The sequence below is a fragment of the Trichosurus vulpecula genome, chromosome 2 (genome assembly GCF_011100635.1).
Source record: "Trichosurus vulpecula isolate mTriVul1 chromosome 2, mTriVul1.pri, whole genome shotgun sequence".
Lineage (NCBI taxonomy): Eukaryota > Metazoa > Chordata > Mammalia > Diprotodontia > Phalangeridae > Trichosurus > Trichosurus vulpecula.
In genome coordinates this window covers 29,806,356-29,824,043 of record NC_050574.1, presented here as the reverse complement: position 1 = coordinate 29,824,043, position 17,688 = coordinate 29,806,356, and the positions used below count along the sequence as shown (strand labels likewise).

At 45.9% G+C, this 17,688-nt stretch overlaps 1 protein-coding gene across 1 annotated transcript in view; it reads right to left on the bottom strand.

Annotated features, from left to right (window-relative positions):
- Positions 1-17,386, bottom strand: part of TTC34 (tetratricopeptide repeat domain 34) — a 55,461-nt gene extending 38,075 nt beyond the window's left edge. Inside the window, exons 1-4 of the mRNA XM_036743271.1 lie at positions 16,606-17,386; positions 14,124-14,946; positions 12,014-12,239; positions 8,558-8,750 (exon numbers count right to left, since the gene is read on the bottom strand). Of these exons, the coding sequence (XP_036599166.1) occupies positions 8,558-8,750; positions 12,014-12,239; positions 14,124-14,946; positions 16,606-17,386 (2,023 nt within the window). The remainder of the gene's footprint in view (positions 1-8,557; positions 8,751-12,013; positions 12,240-14,123; positions 14,947-16,605) is intronic.
- Between the last annotated feature and the right edge of the window lie 302 nt (positions 17,387-17,688).

Sequence of the window (17,688 nt, the reverse complement as noted above, 5' to 3'; positions counted from 1 at the left end):
TCTTCAGTTTTTTGCACAATGTTTTATTTCACATAATGTTTTCTTTCTTATTTATTTTTTGGAACCACACAATGCTAAAACTGGAGTAAAGTGCTAGAACTGGAGTCAGGAAGATCTGGGTGCTGATGAAATGGAGTGAGGACCAGCTACAAAATGGCATTGGCTTGGTGTGGGAACGGAGAGAACCAATCAGATTCTAAGAGCTCATAATCACAGACTCCACATTGTACTGCCACATGTATTATCCTCTATGTTGTTGTTTTCCTGTAAATCATCCATGGGGAGCCATCTACTATTTCATAGATGTCGATGGATGCAATAAGTTAGCACCTCTCAATTCTGGGAAAAGAAAACCCTGAAACCTACTTAACCCCCTCCTAACTTGACTGAAACTCATTCTTCTCTCTTCCCAACTTGGAAAGCCCATACATAATCTTCCCTCCAACAGAAATCAGATTACCTAATTTTGTATCTTAGCTTGTATTTTGTTATTTGCTTTCTCTTAATTAATTGGTCTTATTTGATTAGTTGTTTTTAATACATAAAAATCTGTCTCACTTTGTATTCAGGGTCTTTGGACTGACTGGGGAATCTATTGATCCATTTATTATGCCTGGTTTTTCAAATCTGGCTTCAGACACTTGCTAGCTGTGTGACCCTGGACGAGTCACTTAACTTCTGTTTGCCTCAGCTTTTTTATCTGTCAGATAGTAATATGGGCTTCACAGGCCATATGTTATGAAGATCAAAAGAAGTATGGTAGGAATGAGATGAGAATGAAGCTTTCAGATGTGTCCAAAGGGTAAAACTATTCAGACATGACCAACATATTTTAACTAAATGTGTTACAAGAAAGGTTTTTATTTGGGAGTGGGCAGAGACTGGGAGAGGTGGTGATAGGGTACAAAAAGTAGGAGAAGCAGCAAAAAAAGCATGGAAAAGCATTTAAAATACTTTAAAGGAAATTGAGAAAGGGACCTAGACAAGGAGGGAAACATTTAATTTAATACATATTTTTAATAGAAAATGATTGCTCTGTAAAGTGTTTCTGATCTCCTATAAAATCTCTTTTCCTGCTATTTATACAGGGTGTCCTAACAGTTTTAATGTACTTTTAAGCTATTAAAGCTAATGAGCTTTTGGTACACCCTGTATATGGAAGTGTTCATGTTTGTGGATGTTTTTCAAGTTGATAATAAAAAGGCGGCGGGGGTGGGGCGGGACTTTGAAATAAACAAGTTGCAAAATCCAAAGTCTGTAAAATGCTTGGCAAAACATAAAGCCATATGTAAATGCAAGTGGGCAGCTAGATGGCTCAGTGGATAGAAAGCCAGGCCTGGAGTCAGAAAGACCTGACTTCAAATCTGGCCTCGGATACTTACCAGCTGTTGCTAGTCACTTAACCCTGTTTGCCTCAGTTTCCTCATCTGTAAAATGAGCTGGAGAAGGAAATGGCAAAACACTAGCTGTGTGACCCTGGGCAAGTCACTTAACTCCATTTGCCTCAGTTTCCCCATCTGTAAAATGATCTGGAGAAGGAAATGGCAAACCTCTCCAGTATGCTTGCCAAGAAAACCCCAAATGGGGTCAGGAAGACACGACTAAATAACAACAACATTCTTTCCTGGAAGAGTATTGCCTTCAGGCAGGAAAGTACTGGTAAATCTTTTCCGAGGACAAAAATCAAGATGGTTCCTGCCCTCAAGGAGCTTAAACGCAACTGGGGAGGGCTAAAATTGGCCAATAGTTAATGAAATGCAAGAGAATTTCAGCAGGGTGGAAGTCCCAAGTAAGGACATCAGGGAAAGCTTGTGTAAGGATAGAGGTTGGGGGGAGCTGCTAAGATGCAGAGGGGAGAAGAGAGCCTTCTGGACCTGGTGATGGTGGCAGGGAATGGCCTGTGCAGAGGGAGAGGCAGGAGAAGGAATGCCAAGCTCCTCCCATATGATACTGAGCCAGTCTGGCCAGGAATGAAGCGGCAATGAAGATGAGTTCTCTCCAAACAGCGGGATGCAGCCAGACTGTACGGGGCTGCTCATTTTCATAATCTCATTTGTTTCTCCTGTGAAGCTGCTGTCATAACATTTGCTCTACAAAAGACAATATTTTCAAGAGAATAAAATTCAACTGTACAGCCCACCCAAGATGTTTTCCAATTAGCTCAGCAGGTGAGCTCTTCTGTATTCTGGGGATGTGGATTTAGTAGCTAGACTAGAAGTGATGAGGTGGTGCTCAAGTCAATTCAAAGCACATGTATTAAGTGACAACTGCATGCAAGGCACAGTGCCAGGTGCAGGGGAGACAAAGACAAAAAGAAAAAAAAAAGTCTTTGACCTCAAAGGACGTACATTCTATGGGGGTGGGGAACAATGTAATACACAAAAAGTGTACATGTGGGGCCACAACCCATCTTCGGACTTTGTTTTACCTAGACCTCAAACAACCCAGAGGAGAGATGAAAATAGAGGAAGTGACTGTTCCAGAGAGTGGAGTCAAGTAAAGTAATTGGTCAGAGGAGAGAGGGCCTGGCACTTGGGCCAGGAGGTGAAAGGCCTCAGAGCTGAGACCCAGAGGAACAGAACAAAGGAGATCCCTGCTGATTTCAGGGTGAGGGTACTGCCTATTGTAAGGACACAAGATTTGTAGGGGGGCAGAGTATCCTGCCAGCAATGCCAATTGTAAGGCCACATGTAAGGGGGCTGATCTGTCCTGTCCTGATATATCAATTGTAAGGCTGCAGAGCCTCCAAGAGAATACTGAGGTACTGAAGAAAGAGGGACCCAAGCCAGCTTGGTACTAAACACAGGTTTATTATGGTTTGTTAGGCTAATTGGGTTATTTGAGGGAGTTTACTCATGAGACTTAGTCAGGAATTAACAACTGGTTCTTCACAGAACTGAGCCAAGGTGCTGCCCCCACTGTTGACTTGGCAGGTGCAGGCCCTGCCCCCACTAAAAACTGGTTCACTGAACTCAACCTAAAATTAGGTACTACTCCTACCTAACTGGAGCAAGCCAGGTAAATCCCACCACTGGCCTAGAGAACAGAATGGTGAGATGGATCCCTGCACCAACCCTAGGCCAGGTCAGGTATCATACAGAAACAGAACAAAAAGGCATAGTGCTAGGGATGACCAGGGGTCACCTGCAAATGTTCCCATGGAATAGTTTTTGTGGTTTACTCAAGGTAGTTTACATTCTATGAGACCTGAGGTCATGTTCTTAAGCTCTGGCCTACCTCTGGATAACTATCTAAAAAAAGTCATTGCAGGACATTCCACCAAAATTTCAGTGATCTGGAAGCTGGAGACTGAGGTGACAGTGAGTATGACATGGCCCCTAGGTCTCAAATAGATGTTTGAGCATGAGATCATTGGAGAGGGTCCGATGGAAAGCATATCCCATCAAAGGCACATGGACTGACTGAAGGTCAGTGCATTGTGGTCATTTGCAAATGACCATTTCTCAGAGTTTTGAAGGAAAGAAATGGTGGAGAAATTATTAATCAAAGAATAGTTTGGGGGCTATCACATAATTGACTGTTACGCTCTATAGAAATGAGGATTTGGAGTTTCTCAACTTGTTATTCATTCTTGAAGAGGACCATAACATCAGGGAGATGATGACATGATTTGCAGTTGACTTTGATTTGAGTGAGGGAGGGCTGTCCAAGCTCACCAGCCTCACTTTCTCCTCCAGAGCCATCTGGGTCCAGTGGCCTGATGTTCATCAGGATGACTGGAAATGGCCCCAGCTGAAGTTAGAGATGATGGGTCACTACTCATGATGAGGTCCCTGATTTGAGACATGAGAAACCATATCTGGAAGGAGCGGAGTGGGAAAGAGAGATATCAGAGATCAGAAGAAAAGACACAAAAACCTTCAGGAGTTAGACGATACGACAGAGGCAGAAGAAGATCAGTGTTCCCTGATACTTGAAAGGCTTAGGATGAGGCCCCTAAGAGAGGATGACTGAAGCCAGGTGAGTTCTGTAGTTGCCGCTGAAAGCTCAGTGGAGGAGAATTTTATAGCTGCTTGGAGAGAAGAGAAGCCTGCTGGGACAAGAGCTGGCTGGGATGAGCCAGATTGCTCTTTCACATCGTCTCCAATTTGAGAGCTGAATGAGGATGGATGGGACCTCCAGCAGATCTGGGAGGACAGACAGTGCCGTAGCTGCTGGGAGCTCACAGAAGAAAGCAGAATCAACATCTGAGGAGTTTTGCAATTCTCTGCCTTGGGGCAATTATTTGTTATTGTTAATTATTGTTGATTAATTATTAATTAGCTAATTAATAGTTGTTAACAATAAGCAATATTGTTAATATTGCTTCAGAGCTTCTCCAAGGCACAGCTGTGGAAACCTGCAGACCCCAGATGTAGGCTGTTATTCCACTGAAAGAATGTAAGGCTGCTGTTTATTGAAGGAAATTCTAAGACCTAAGAGAGGCTACTTTGTCCAGCAGGACAGTGGGAAGACAGAGGAGGAGTGGCATGGTTAGGCATGGTTCAAACGATTGCCCAAAGAGAGCACAGATGTCCGGGCCCGTAGTAAATAGAGGCATGAGTTGCTGAAGGCACATGAGCTTCTCTCTTCATGGACCTCACTGTTGTTTCTGTGTGCACCCAATGACACTATGTGTATAGATGGGAGAGAGGGGGCCAGGCTTATGGGTGGATCCAACCATTTGGGAACCATTTACAAGAGAGATGTTAAGTGGACTTTTATTCTATGGGAATAGAACCCAAAGCATCAGCACCTTAGGAATAGGGTCCAGACTTCCCAGATGAGGACATTCCATCTACCACACCAGTCTGGCACCCACTCTGCCATTTAAAGTCTTATAAAGCTGCCTTATAAAGCTGAGGGGTTAGCTTGCCCGGGGTTACAAAGCCAGTCAGAGGTAGGACTTGAATCCAGGTCTTCCTGGTTCCATGGCTGGCTCTAATTATGCTGCCACTTAATACACCAATCAACAATAATTCTCAACTCATTGATGTAGAGAGGGTATGAATGAACTGCAATGTTACTGGTGATGGTCGGTGTACAAGATGGGGCGTGAAAGTATCACTTGGGAAATACATGGTCAGAAAAGGAAGTGATCATCATTGGGCAGCCCAAGGGCTACACTGATGCCATGGAGTGATCCAAGACCTTGAGCAAACCCTCCAGCACACTGGGTGTGGCTTCTATGGGGAATTTACGGGAGTAGCTACGAGTCTATGGCAGCTACGTAGCACAGCACATAGAGTGCTTGAGGTGGAGTCAGAAAGTCTTGAGTTCAGATCTTGTCACAGGTACTTCTTAGCTGTGTGACCGTGGCCTAAATTCAGTTCCTCATCTGTAAAATGGGGGTGATAAGAGCCCTATCCTCACAGGGCCATTGTGAGGATCAACAAGATTGTTCAGCAAACCTCAAAAAGCTTTGTCAATGCTACTATTCAGTGTTCTAGAGGATGGGAAAGCAGGGATGGGTTATGGTTCGAACCACTGAAGGGAACATTCACATCCTCATGGATTTGGATATGGAGAAGAATTAAGCAGCCACCTAGTCCACCCCTTATTTCCCAGATGAGGAAACTGAGACAGAGAGAAAATCGAGTTACCCAAGGTCACACAAATTTACCATCCACTGAAAACATTGAAAGAAATGATGCATATGCCTCATGGGTTTGCTGTGATAAAAACATATTAGAACCCATAAAGTGCTACATGGTGTTCTGCTCCCTTGTAACTGGTCCTTGTCAGACTGCATCTGTTGTGTATAGTTCTGGGTGCTGCATTTTAGATGATGATGACTATTAATCATTATTATGAGTAGCCAGATGGGGCAATGGATAGACCACTGGGCCTGGAGTTAGGAAGACCTGAGTTCAGATTTGGCCTCAGATACTTCGTAGTTGTGTGACCCTGGCCAAATCTCTTCAGCCTGTTTGGTTCAGTTTCCTCATCTGTAAAATGAGCTGGAGAAGGAAATGGCAAACCACTCTAATATCTTTCCCAAGAAAGCCCTGAAAGGGGCCATGGAGAGTCAGACATGACTGAAAACAACTGAATAGTAATAGTGTTCCTCGGCATCAAGGAATTTTAGACCTAGAGTTGTAAAGGACCCTTGAGGACATCTGGCCCATCCCCATCACTTTCCAGGTCCTAGAATCAGAGGATCACGCCCAAGAATCCATCTACACCACTACCCTCATTTTACAGATGAGAGCATGTACTGAAGCACAGAATCGTGCCCAAGGTCATACAGTGAGAGGCATGGCTCGGATTCACATCTAGTCTCTTTGACTTGAAACCCAGGGCTCTTTCACTCCCACCAAGTAGAAAACTCTTTGCGGCCAACACTCTGTGAATGCTTTGGTCAACCAGCCCTTCAGGTGATGCTCCTGCTCAGGGCAGGTGTCATTAAGAGAGCAGAGATGGGGAATGGACTCAGCTTTTAGAAATACTGCACCCTAGACTCTGGGGAATATGTTAAATGCCCCCCAAGGCATCAGCACATCAAGAAGTAATCATAGGAAGAATTTAGAACCCTGATCAATGAGATTGTGAGTCCAGAGGATTGAACATGACACCACTCACCTCCTGCCAGAGAGGTGATAAACTTCAAATACAGAGAAAAACATACATTTCCATGCTTGGCCAAATGGGGGAATTTGCTTTGCCGGCCTATGGATGCACGTTTATGGTGGGAGGTTAATTACTATTTTTTGCTGTTGTTTAATTGGAGGACTGGAAATTGGAGGGGGAGATTATTAATGTATGTGAAAATAAAGTTATTTGAAAAACCCAATAATATCCATCTCAGGAATGCATAATAAGCTCATTTAGAGAACCTGCAATGTGCTACTTAGACACAAGACAGCATAAACATATTAGCCAGAAAATGTGCGATTGGAAAATATATGATCTATTCATTGGGTGACAAGCTGGCCTCTCTCTGACTTCTTGGTTACTGAGCCCAGAAGATAAAGGGTAAAGCAGAGAAATGTCAAACTCTTGCTGTTGTTGGTGTTGTTGTGCATGTGTGTGCATGTGTGTGTGTGTGTGTGTGTTGGTTTGAAGAAGAGTTTGCTCCATTCTGGGATTTCATCCTACATCCCAACAAGACTTTCATTTTGTGCTCAGTTTCCATCATTTAAAAAAGGGAGTGTCTAAAGTGTGGGTTGGGGGGAGATAGCTATCCTAGCTGTATTACAGGCATCTCCTGTGCAATCCCGGGTCCCAGCTGGCTCTTGGAAGGGTGGAAGATGGGGTAGGGAGTGAAGAACTGGGAACTAGGGCTGGTGGATAGATAAGTGGGAGCTTTGTCATCCCTGGGCTCTCTTTGCAGCACACTCTCACCCTCTGCTGGTTATTCTGATAACTGCACAGTCATAATAAGGAAATGGACTTCTAGCATCATCAGATCCTATTTTTCACAGATGTAAGTAAAACTGAAAAGGAACCCGCTGTAATATCTCTGACAAGTGGTCTTCTGGAGGTAACCTACTCCAATTCTGGACAGCCCTAATTGTTAGGAAGTTTTCCTCTCTACTAAAAATATATTTTTAATTAATAAGCACTTCTTTTCTTTTTAATTTTTTTATTTTCTCTTTTTTACACCTCCTTCCCCTTCCACTGACAACAAAATTGGGAAAAACAAAATCCTTGTAACAAATATGCATAGTCCAGCAAACAAATCCCCGCATTGGCCATGTCCAAAACTGTATGTTCAATTCTGCATCTTGAGAGCTAAGAAGTTTCCCTTGACCTCAAGACTAGATCTGCCTCTAAATACCGTTTAGAGGGGCAAGTAGTGTCTGTATGTATATATGTATATGTGTGTATGTATGGGCAAGTATATATGTATGTACATGTATATATATGTGTGTATATATGTGGATAGAGAGAGAGATAAACAGACAGACAGACAGATAAACAGACAGACAGACAGACAGATAGATAGATAGATAGATAGATAGATAGATACTGTTACTGATTCTGCCCTCTAGAGCCAGGCAGACCAAGTCAAACCCTTCTTCTATACAATGATCCTTCAAATACTTGAGCCCCATGATCATGGCTCCTCTTAATCTTCCCTTCTCCAGGCTAAATGCTGGTCGCTCTCCTTCAGACACTTTCCAGATTACTAATGTCCTTCCTCAAGCATGAGGTCCAGCCAGGGTAGATAGCAGGGGGATTATCGCCTCCTCATCACCCAATGGGTGGATGACCTATTACAGCACTGTCTCATACTTACTGCCTCCTACAATGGAAAAAAAGAGCCCTGGGTCTAGAAGTCTGAGGAACTAGGTTCAAACCCTACCTATGACACTTACTTGGGCAAGTCACTTAATCTCATTGATCATCAGGGATGTGAAGCATGATGGAAAGATGGACATACTTAGAGTACAAAGACCTAGGTTTGAATCCCAGTTCTGATGCTAACTAGGAGAGTGGCCCTAAACAAACCACCTAACTTCTCTGAGCCTCAGTTTCCCCATCTGTAAAATAAGATGCTCTTTCAGGTCCCTTGTGAATCAAACCCTGGGATCCCATCTTCCTCCAGACATACCTGAGGCAATGATGGCCACAGAGAGGTAGGCAATGGCCTCTTTGGTGTATGTGTCCCCCTGTTTATTCTTCAGGATGGTCACAGCCCTCGAGTGGCAGTGGACTTGCAGTAGCTTCCGGTCCTCTTCCCTGAAGATCTCCATGATTAGCTGGAGGCAGGAGGTGTCCCCAATCTGGATAACTTTCTTTATCAGCTGAACAAGGTGGGGAAGCAAAGGGAGAGTTATCCTCACAGGAACAGGATGGGGAACCTCATATACAATCTTCTGTAGCTCCCTATTACTTATCGCAGAAAACCTCGTTCATCATGCAAGGCCCTCTAGGTTCTGGTCTCCTCCCACCAACCCCAATCTCCATATTGCACAGGATACCAGCTGGTGATTGGTGGGATAGGAAATCTTGACGAATATGCTGGATTCCTCATTCAAATGAAACCTTTAAGAAAAGGCTAAATGAACATTTTTTGGGGGGGGTCATGTGGTTGATACAGGAATTCTTGTCCACATCTGGGTTAGTCAAGATGGATCAAAGGACCATAGACCTAGACCTGGAAGGACCCGACTAGTCCAACCCCTTCCCCATTTTACAGGTGGGTAAACTGAAGCCCAGGGAGGCTGAGTGACTTGTCCAAAGTCACATGTATAGAATAACAGGAACATAGAACTAGAACTGGAAAGAACCTTGGAAGTCATCTAGTCCAACCTTCCCCACCCATTTTACAGAGAAAGAAACTGAGGCCTTGGCAGCTAAAGGATTTGCCTGAAGACACCCAGTGTAGAAAGTAGCAAAGATAGGATGGGAACCCATATCTTCTGACTTCAGAACCAGTGACTTTTCCCTTCCAACTCCGAATTTCCAACTTTGATTCAGCTAGACACAAGTTCGGATCTGGCTTCAGACATTTATTACCTTGGAAACATTAGGCTGAAGGCGATGGATTGTGCTGGACAGAATCGACAAAAGACACTCACTAGCTGCGGAACCCTGGGTGAGTCACTTAACCTCTGCTTGCCTCAGTTTCCTTATCTGTAGAATGGGGATAACAACAGTACCTACCTCTCGGGTTTGTTGTGAGACTGGAATGAGGTGATATTTGTAAAGCACTTAGCCCATAAGAAGAGCTTCATAAATCTTTCCTTCCTTCTCAGCTTCCTCTCTTCCCTGCCCCCATTTTCATTTCCCTACATGGACCCAACTAGAAGGACGGAAAGTATTTTTCAAAAACGAAAACTTACAGAACATCAATCTACAAAGAAATTTCTGTTTACAAAATGGTTTTGTCTTAGGATGCTGGGCCAGCCGTTCATCCAGAAGGACTGCACTCACTGCCAGCTGATTCACAGGCTTTTGAGACCTGAGTTCTAATGTTGACTCTGGTAGAAGTCTAATGTGTGACCTTGGGTGAATCGTATGACCTCCTGGGACTTCAGGTTTCTATTCTCTGTGACTGCATATACATTTATATAAACATATGTATGTACACATGCACATGTTTGTGTGTATGTATATGTCCATGCACATGCATTGTGTAGAGCTATATACATACATATATACATATGTACATACATACACATGTGTGCATATACTGCAGCCATGAGTCAGTAAAGACCTAAGGTCAAATTTGACCTTAGAGATGTATTAGCTATGTGACATTTATTTCTGTTTGTCTGTCCTATCTATCTATCTATCTATGTCCATCTGTCTGTCTATCTATCCATCCATCCATCCACCTATCTATCCATCCCTCTATCTATATCTGTCTATCTATCCATCCATCCATCCATCCCTCCATCTATCCATCCCTCTATCTATCCATCCATCCATCTATCCATCTATCCATCTATCCATCCATCCATCCATCTATCCATCTATCTATCTATCCATCCATCCTTCCATCTATCCATCTATCTATCTATCTATATCCATCTATCTACCTATCTATCCATCCATCCATCCCTCCATCTATCTCTCTATCTATCTATCTATCTATATCTGTCTGTCTATCTATCTATCTATCTATCCATCCATCCATCCATCCATCCATCTATCCATCTATCTATCTATCTATCCATCCCTCCATCTATCTCTCTATCTATCTATCTATCTATATCTGTCTGTCTATCTATCTATCTATATCCATCTATCTGTCTGTCTGTCTAGATATCCATCCATCCATCCATCCATCCATCCATCTATCCATCTATCTATCGACACACACATATATACATACACACCACACACATATATAATAATCACACAATATGTATGTAGACATATGTATATGCAGTTACATATGTAGTATATATGTTATATGTGTATAATTATATTCACATGCATATGTTATATATAGAGACATCCTATACACATTTGGGGGTTAGGTTGCAGGAGATGGAACAGGGAAAAATGACATCATAACTTAAACAAGGTCAGTCCCCTTGTGGGACCTTTTCTGTGTAATTAAGACCCAAATGTGCCCTCTGCTGGTGAATCAAATTCCTGCACCCAGCCTTTCCCTTAGACTGGGGCCACCTGAGGCAAACCCCTCTAGCGGATGGATCACACACTCTAGAGCTACAAGGGACCTTAGAGTGGACCTTGTCCAATCCCCTCATTTTATGGAAGAGGAAACTGAGGCCTAGGAGGTTCAGAGTCCTTCCACCAGGTCACAATGTTGGAACGTGCACCAGGGATAACGTGGGCTGCACGTTTTGGGGACATGCCAAAGAAGAGCAAAGCTCGATGGCTTTTGGCCTCTGGATTGAGCTGGAGCGATGTCCCTAGCTCAGAGTTTGACTCTTTTCAAGTCGAGTTACTGTGGGCTTCCCCTGCCCTCCTGCCCCCATCCCTCCATCTCTCTCTGTCCCCGAAAGATGATGCTGGATTGTAAAGAAAGCTGGATTTTAAGTCAGAATCAGTCAGTGAACCAGAATTTAATAAGTGCTTGCTGTATACCAGGCACTGTGGTAAGTTCTGGAGATACAAAGAAAGACAAAAACAGTCCCTGCCGGTAAGGAGCTCAGAGTGTAAGGGGAGACAAGCCGTAAATAGCTAGGTACATAAAAGATAAAGCCAGAGTATACAAGAGGTGATCAGAGAGGGGAGACACCAGCTGCTGGGGGCCAAGAAAGTCCTTCTACAGTAAGTGGCATTTTTGAAGGAGGCCAAGGAGGCAGAGCATTCTAGGAATGGGGAGAGGCACAGAGACCAGTACCTCTGAGGTCCCTTCTACCCCTAAAACTGTGATCCTGTGATCCCTTGACTCCAAATCCAGGGCTTTTCCCCCTGACCCTTTCGCCTCCCTAAATACCAAAGCTAGAAGAGATTTATTTAGTCCCATTTTACTGATGGGGAAACTGAGGCAGATACCGATGTTCATCCTCCCATACTTGGGCCCCGCCGTCTGATTAACCTTAGGCCTGATGCCCTATTTCCTTGTTCTTTTCCCCCTCTGCCTTACCAGGTTGGCATCATAGAAAAAGCCTTTCCGTAGCTGCAGCAGGGCCAGGCGGGCCAGGATGGGGGCTGTGTGGGGGCTTTTGGACAGTGCCACCAAGAGGGTCTTGTGGGCATCTTCAATACGGCCCATTTGGTAGAGGGCATCCGCACTCAGAAGCCTGGATATCTCATCACTTCCATCCAGCTCCATCAGCAGGGCCGCCAGCTGGTGAACCCCGTGGGCATCCCTTGGAAAAGAGGAATGAGAAGGCCAGGTCAGCTGCAGAGGGGCCAGGACGTCCATCTTGGCCTCCCTAGTCACCAATGAGACTTCTCTGTGAGCCTCCCTGCCACCCTCCCACCTGACAATGCCCTCCTCTGGCACATACTGACTGCGTGACTCTGGGCAAGTCATTTAACCCTACAGTTTATAAATATTTATATGTTTAACTATATATTTATACATTTAAACTATAGGCAAATCTCTAAATCTTTAGACTATAGATGAAATGTCAGTTTTCATAGAGGGAGAGACAGACAGAAAGAGACAGAGACAGAGAGAGACAGAGACAAAAAGAGATAGAGACAGACAAACAGAGACAGAGATAGAGACAGAGACAGAGAGACACAGAGACAGAGACCATGTTGGATCTCCTAACCCAATGAAACCACAGGTCTATATTTTTTTTTAAGAGAGAGGTTACCTTACAATATTGTTGGGGAGAAAATGATAGCCAGCTATTTTTTTAAATTTTATTTTTTTAATGCACGGTGTGTCCATTTTCTCCTTCGACCTTCCCAAAACCTCGTGAGGTTGGTGTAAGTATAATCACCCCCATTATAAAGATAAGAAATTACATGATTTGTCTAAAGCCCCACAGCTGGCATGTCTAAAGCCCCAGGAAAGGCAGGAATTGGGACCTCAGGCCTCTTGACTTACCATTTCATGGGGTTATAAATTAGGACCATAGAGAGCATCTCGTCTAATTGCTATTTTACAGATAAGGAAACCGAGTCCCAGCCAGGCTTCGGGATTTGCCCAGTTAGTAAGTGGTGGTGATGCAGAACCTTCATTTTACAGAGGAGGAAAGGTGAAGTCCGGAGGAAAGGACTAGCCCAAGATGCTGGAAGTAATAATGATGATGAATATTTCTACGGCCTTTGAAGGTTTTAAAGCACTTCACGTAGGTTTTCGCATTTGATCCTCACAATAAGCTTGAGAGATAGCTCGTTATCCTCATCTTACAGAGGAGGAAGCTGAGTCTGAGAGACATAAAGAAGCTGGCCCAGAGTCGCACATGTAGTAAATAACTACAGAAGGATCTGAACTTGGGTCTTCTTGACTCACAGTGTGGCACTATGCTACAGGATTCAAACCCAGGTCCTCTGACTACAAACCAGTATGCTTTCCGTGATATCCCACCTGCCTGAGGATCAGAATCAACAGGCTGTATAAATACAGTGTAGTAAAAGCTAGAAGATTTACATCCTATTCTTAGGACATTAGATTGGAAGCTCTTTGAGGGCAGGGACTGTCTTTTGCCTGTTTTTGTATTCCCAGCACTCAGCATAGTGCCTGGCACATAGTAGGTGCTTAATAAATGTTTATTGACTGACTCTTAGTCCTACCTTTATTCTGTTCTCTGGCTGTAGGGAAGTCACTTCTTTGCCTCATTTTTGTTATTGTCTTTCAATCATTTTAATCATGTCTGACCCTCTCTGACCCCATCTGGGGTTTTCTTAACAAAGATACTGGAGTGGTTTGCAATTTCCTTCTCCAGCTCATTTTACAGATGAGGGCACTGAGGCAGACAGGGTAAAGTGACTTGCCTAGGGTCACACAGTTAGTGGTTTGCCATTTCCTTCTGCATCTCATTTTACAGATGAGGGCACTGAGGCAGACAGGGTGAAGTGACTTGCCCAGGGTCACACAGCTAGGAAGTATCAGGCCAGATTTGAACTCAGGAATATGAGTCTTCCAAGCCCAGCATGCCCTAGCTGCCCCTAATGGTTGGGAAAATACCTACATGGCCTTCAGATAAAGGTAAGGGATGTTAGGGAGTCACTGGGAAGATCATCATTCTCTGTGTTGTAGGTTACATTAAAGGCTAAGGGGTGAGACTCGGGATTACCCCTCTTTCGCAGGCGGGCTACCCTCCTCCTCTGTTGCCTTCTTGCAGCAGGCACTGGTGCCTCCCGGGGTGGGTTCTACCCTCTGCAGCATCTTCTGCCCCTCCTCCTGAAGCACCTTCAGCAGCAGCCCCCGCTGATTCCAGGGGATATAGGACTTAACGGTGAAGACGGCTTCTTGCAGCCTCAGCCTGGAGGCAGTGATGTAGTCCAGAGTGGCCAGGTACGGACTGCCGGCCAGTAGCCGCAGCAGACCACGGCCACACAGGGCCCTCACGCAGCTCCCGGGGTGGGGGGCTTCATGTTCCACCACTGCCTGGAAGTCTTCCAGGGCTCGCCCAGCCTCACCTGCGTGGAGGGTGCAGAAACCCCGGAACGTGAGCAAGGTGCTGAGGTAGGTGGGGTGCTCGGACCCAAGAAGGTGATCACAGAGTCCCAGGGCCGCTTGGCCATCGCCGGACAACAGCAGACAGTCAATCAGCCGGATGGTCAGCTCCCGCTGGGCCCCAAGGGGAGCCACACCCAGGAGAAAGCGCAGGGTAAGGATGATGGGAGGAAGGAGTTCTATCCCTGCATCGGCTCGGAGCTCCTCGCGAGCTCTCACCGCCTCTCGGAAAAGGGAAAAGTCCATTTCCAATATTTCCTGGGCCTGCGCCAGGATCTGATCCATGTCCCCAGGCGAGAACACCTCCTCGAGTTGTTTCTTGGCACAGTCTGGGTTCAGCCGGAAGGCTTCCTGGAGGTCCTTGAGCATCTCCCGGCTCCGGCGACCAAGGGAGAAAAAGGCTGCTGCCCGGGTAACCAGCAGGATGGATGCGCCTTCTCCTTGGGGAAGAGCAAGGTGTGCAGAAGGGTGAAAGACAAGTCAGCATCAGGCAACTGTACCTACATCCGAATGAATCATCGGGGTCTTTATTTAATTTACTCCCTCCAGTTATCGGTTGGGAAATACAGCCTCATACAGATCACACGATCATAGCCTCGGAGCTCAGCCATTTCATTTTACAGATGAGGAATGGGTCCAGAGAAGACAAGGGAAACACTTACCTACAGTCACCGGGGCACCAATCCTCAGGGGTAGGCTTTGAACTCAGGGCCTCTGACCCCAAAGCTGGGTTTTTTTTTCCTACTGAACCCATGTTGTCTCCCTGACAGACTAAGATCCTCACATTGGATGAGAAAAGGGGGCTCAGCTGCTCCATTTTCTTTTTATTGTCCCATTTTCATGGGCTTTGGAAGCCTTTATCAGGCACTAGTTAGACCAGACGGTTACTAGGGGGCATTTCCTATTCTGACATCCTGTGATTCTATGAATCACACCCTCTACCCAGGGGATAATTTTTGGCAGATACAGAAAACAATCAGTCATAGGGCTCTGATTTTGCAACCAGACATCACACTGGCTCACACATGGGAAGCTGGCAGCACCATCACGGTTCTTAAGCAGTTCTATCTTAGACCCTTTATTATTCAGTCGTGTCTGACCATCCATGACCCCCTTTGGGGTTTTCTTGGCAAAGATACTGGAGTGATTTGCCACTTCCTTCTCCAGATCATTTTACAGCTGAGGAAACTGAGGCAAACAGGGTGACGTGACTTGCCCAGGGTCACATAGCTAGGAAGTGTCTGAGACTGGATTTGAACTCAGGTCTTCCTGACTCCAGGTTCGGTGCTCTGTGCACTATGGCGTCACCTAGCTGCCCCTCAGTTCTAGCCTACAAAAGCCCGGCACTACTTCCCCACTGAGGCTGTGAGGATGTGACTCACTGAAGAGTATAATCCCACAGATATATGGAAGGGGTCATTGGGTCCACCCACACCCTAGACAGATGAGGAAACTGAGGCGAAGGAAACCCAAGGTCATGACAGAGATGGGGTTGGGACCCACAGATCTGTAACTGGAAGACCATTGAGTCCAACCTTGTTTCTTGTACAGATGGGGAAACTGAGGACAAAGGAGGTCTGATAACTTGTCCAAGGCCACACTGTTAGGTGCAATTACCTCTCATCCATAGGAAGAAGGGAATATAGCACCTACTGTGCGCCAGGCACATTCTAAGTGCTTTATAATTATGATCTCATATTATCCGCACAACAACCCTGGGAGGTAGGTGCGATTATTGTCCCCATTTTATACCTGGGGAAGTGACTTGGCTAGGGTCACACGGCTAGTCAGTGTCTGAGGCTGGATTTGAACTTTACATCCGGGGCTTGATAAATGCCTGATTGAGTGAATGACTGACTCCCCTTGAATATGACGCTCAATCTTCCACCTCCATGCCTTTATACTGGAATGTTCTACTTCCTAACTTCCACCTCCTGATTCCCCTGGCCTCCTTCCAGACTCAGCCCAAATCCTGCCTTCTGCAGAGGACCTTCCCTCCCTGGTATCTCTGCCCATTAACCACCCACTTAGGCAGCTAATGTTAAGATTTTTCTTTTGTCTTCATGGTTAATAACTTATGAAAAATCATCTGCTAGTACCTTGGAGTTTGCCACCAGGCAAGGTAGATTCAAGGACACGGCTGCACATGGTCACACATTCCTCCAGTCTGCCTGTCCTGAGCAGAGACGCAGCCTGTGTGGAGGATGCCTGGGTCTCTCTGGGGGCCAGAGCAGCTAGGAAGCGGTGGCAGTCACTAGCCCACTGACCTCCGGCTGCCTCTGTCTTGTGCTGCTTCAGGAGGTAATCCTGGCAGGCGCTGATGAGTAGGGGAAGGTGGTCCTGTTGGTGAGAAAGGATAAAGCCCAGAGTTTGGTTGTCGTGTGTAACAAAAGCCTGGAGGTACTCAATCACGCCATCCCCCACTTTGGCCCTGGACAGGATCCAGGCCAGAGCTCGCATGAGCCTCAGCTCTAGAGATCCTGGGGCGTGGACATCCAGGAGAGCATTGCACCTCCTGGCCACTTCCTCATGTCGCCCCTGCCCCATAAGGGTGGTCAGCCTGTAGAGGGAGGCGGCCAGGTTGTTGGGGTGGAGGGCACTGAGGAAGGCAGCAGCCAGGGCCACAGTGAGGGAGACCACAGCCATGCCATCCCAGTGGATAGAGGGGATCTGGGCCTCTCCCCGGCACCAGGCCTCGAGCATGGAGACCACCTGCCCAGTATGTTCCTGGCTCAGTGACTGCTGTGCCCTCTGCACCACTGAGGACGGGTGGCAGCTGAAGGCGGCCAGGTAGAAGGCGGTGGCCAGGGGGAGCTCATCCAGGGTCAAGTGCCGGTCTCCCTCCTGGCACAGACGGACAGTGAGCTCCTGGGCTGACATCCCGCATGGGCCTCTTGCGGTCACATCTCTCACTCCTCAGCCTAGATGAGCACCTGTAGAATGGAGAACAGGGCAGTCAGTGCTGAAAGGGTGACTTTAGATCTTCAGCAGGGCTGTGGTCCTCAGTGCAACCTCCAACAACACCTCCTGCCAATGTTCCCCCACTAACATTCTCCTCTACAGAGATCCAGAGTCCTGGGGCTTCCTGGGTCAACTCCCTCATTTTACACATGAAGAACTGTGTAGGATGGTCTGGTAACTCAAGTAATATTATTCTCATCTTAGAGATGAGGACACTGACA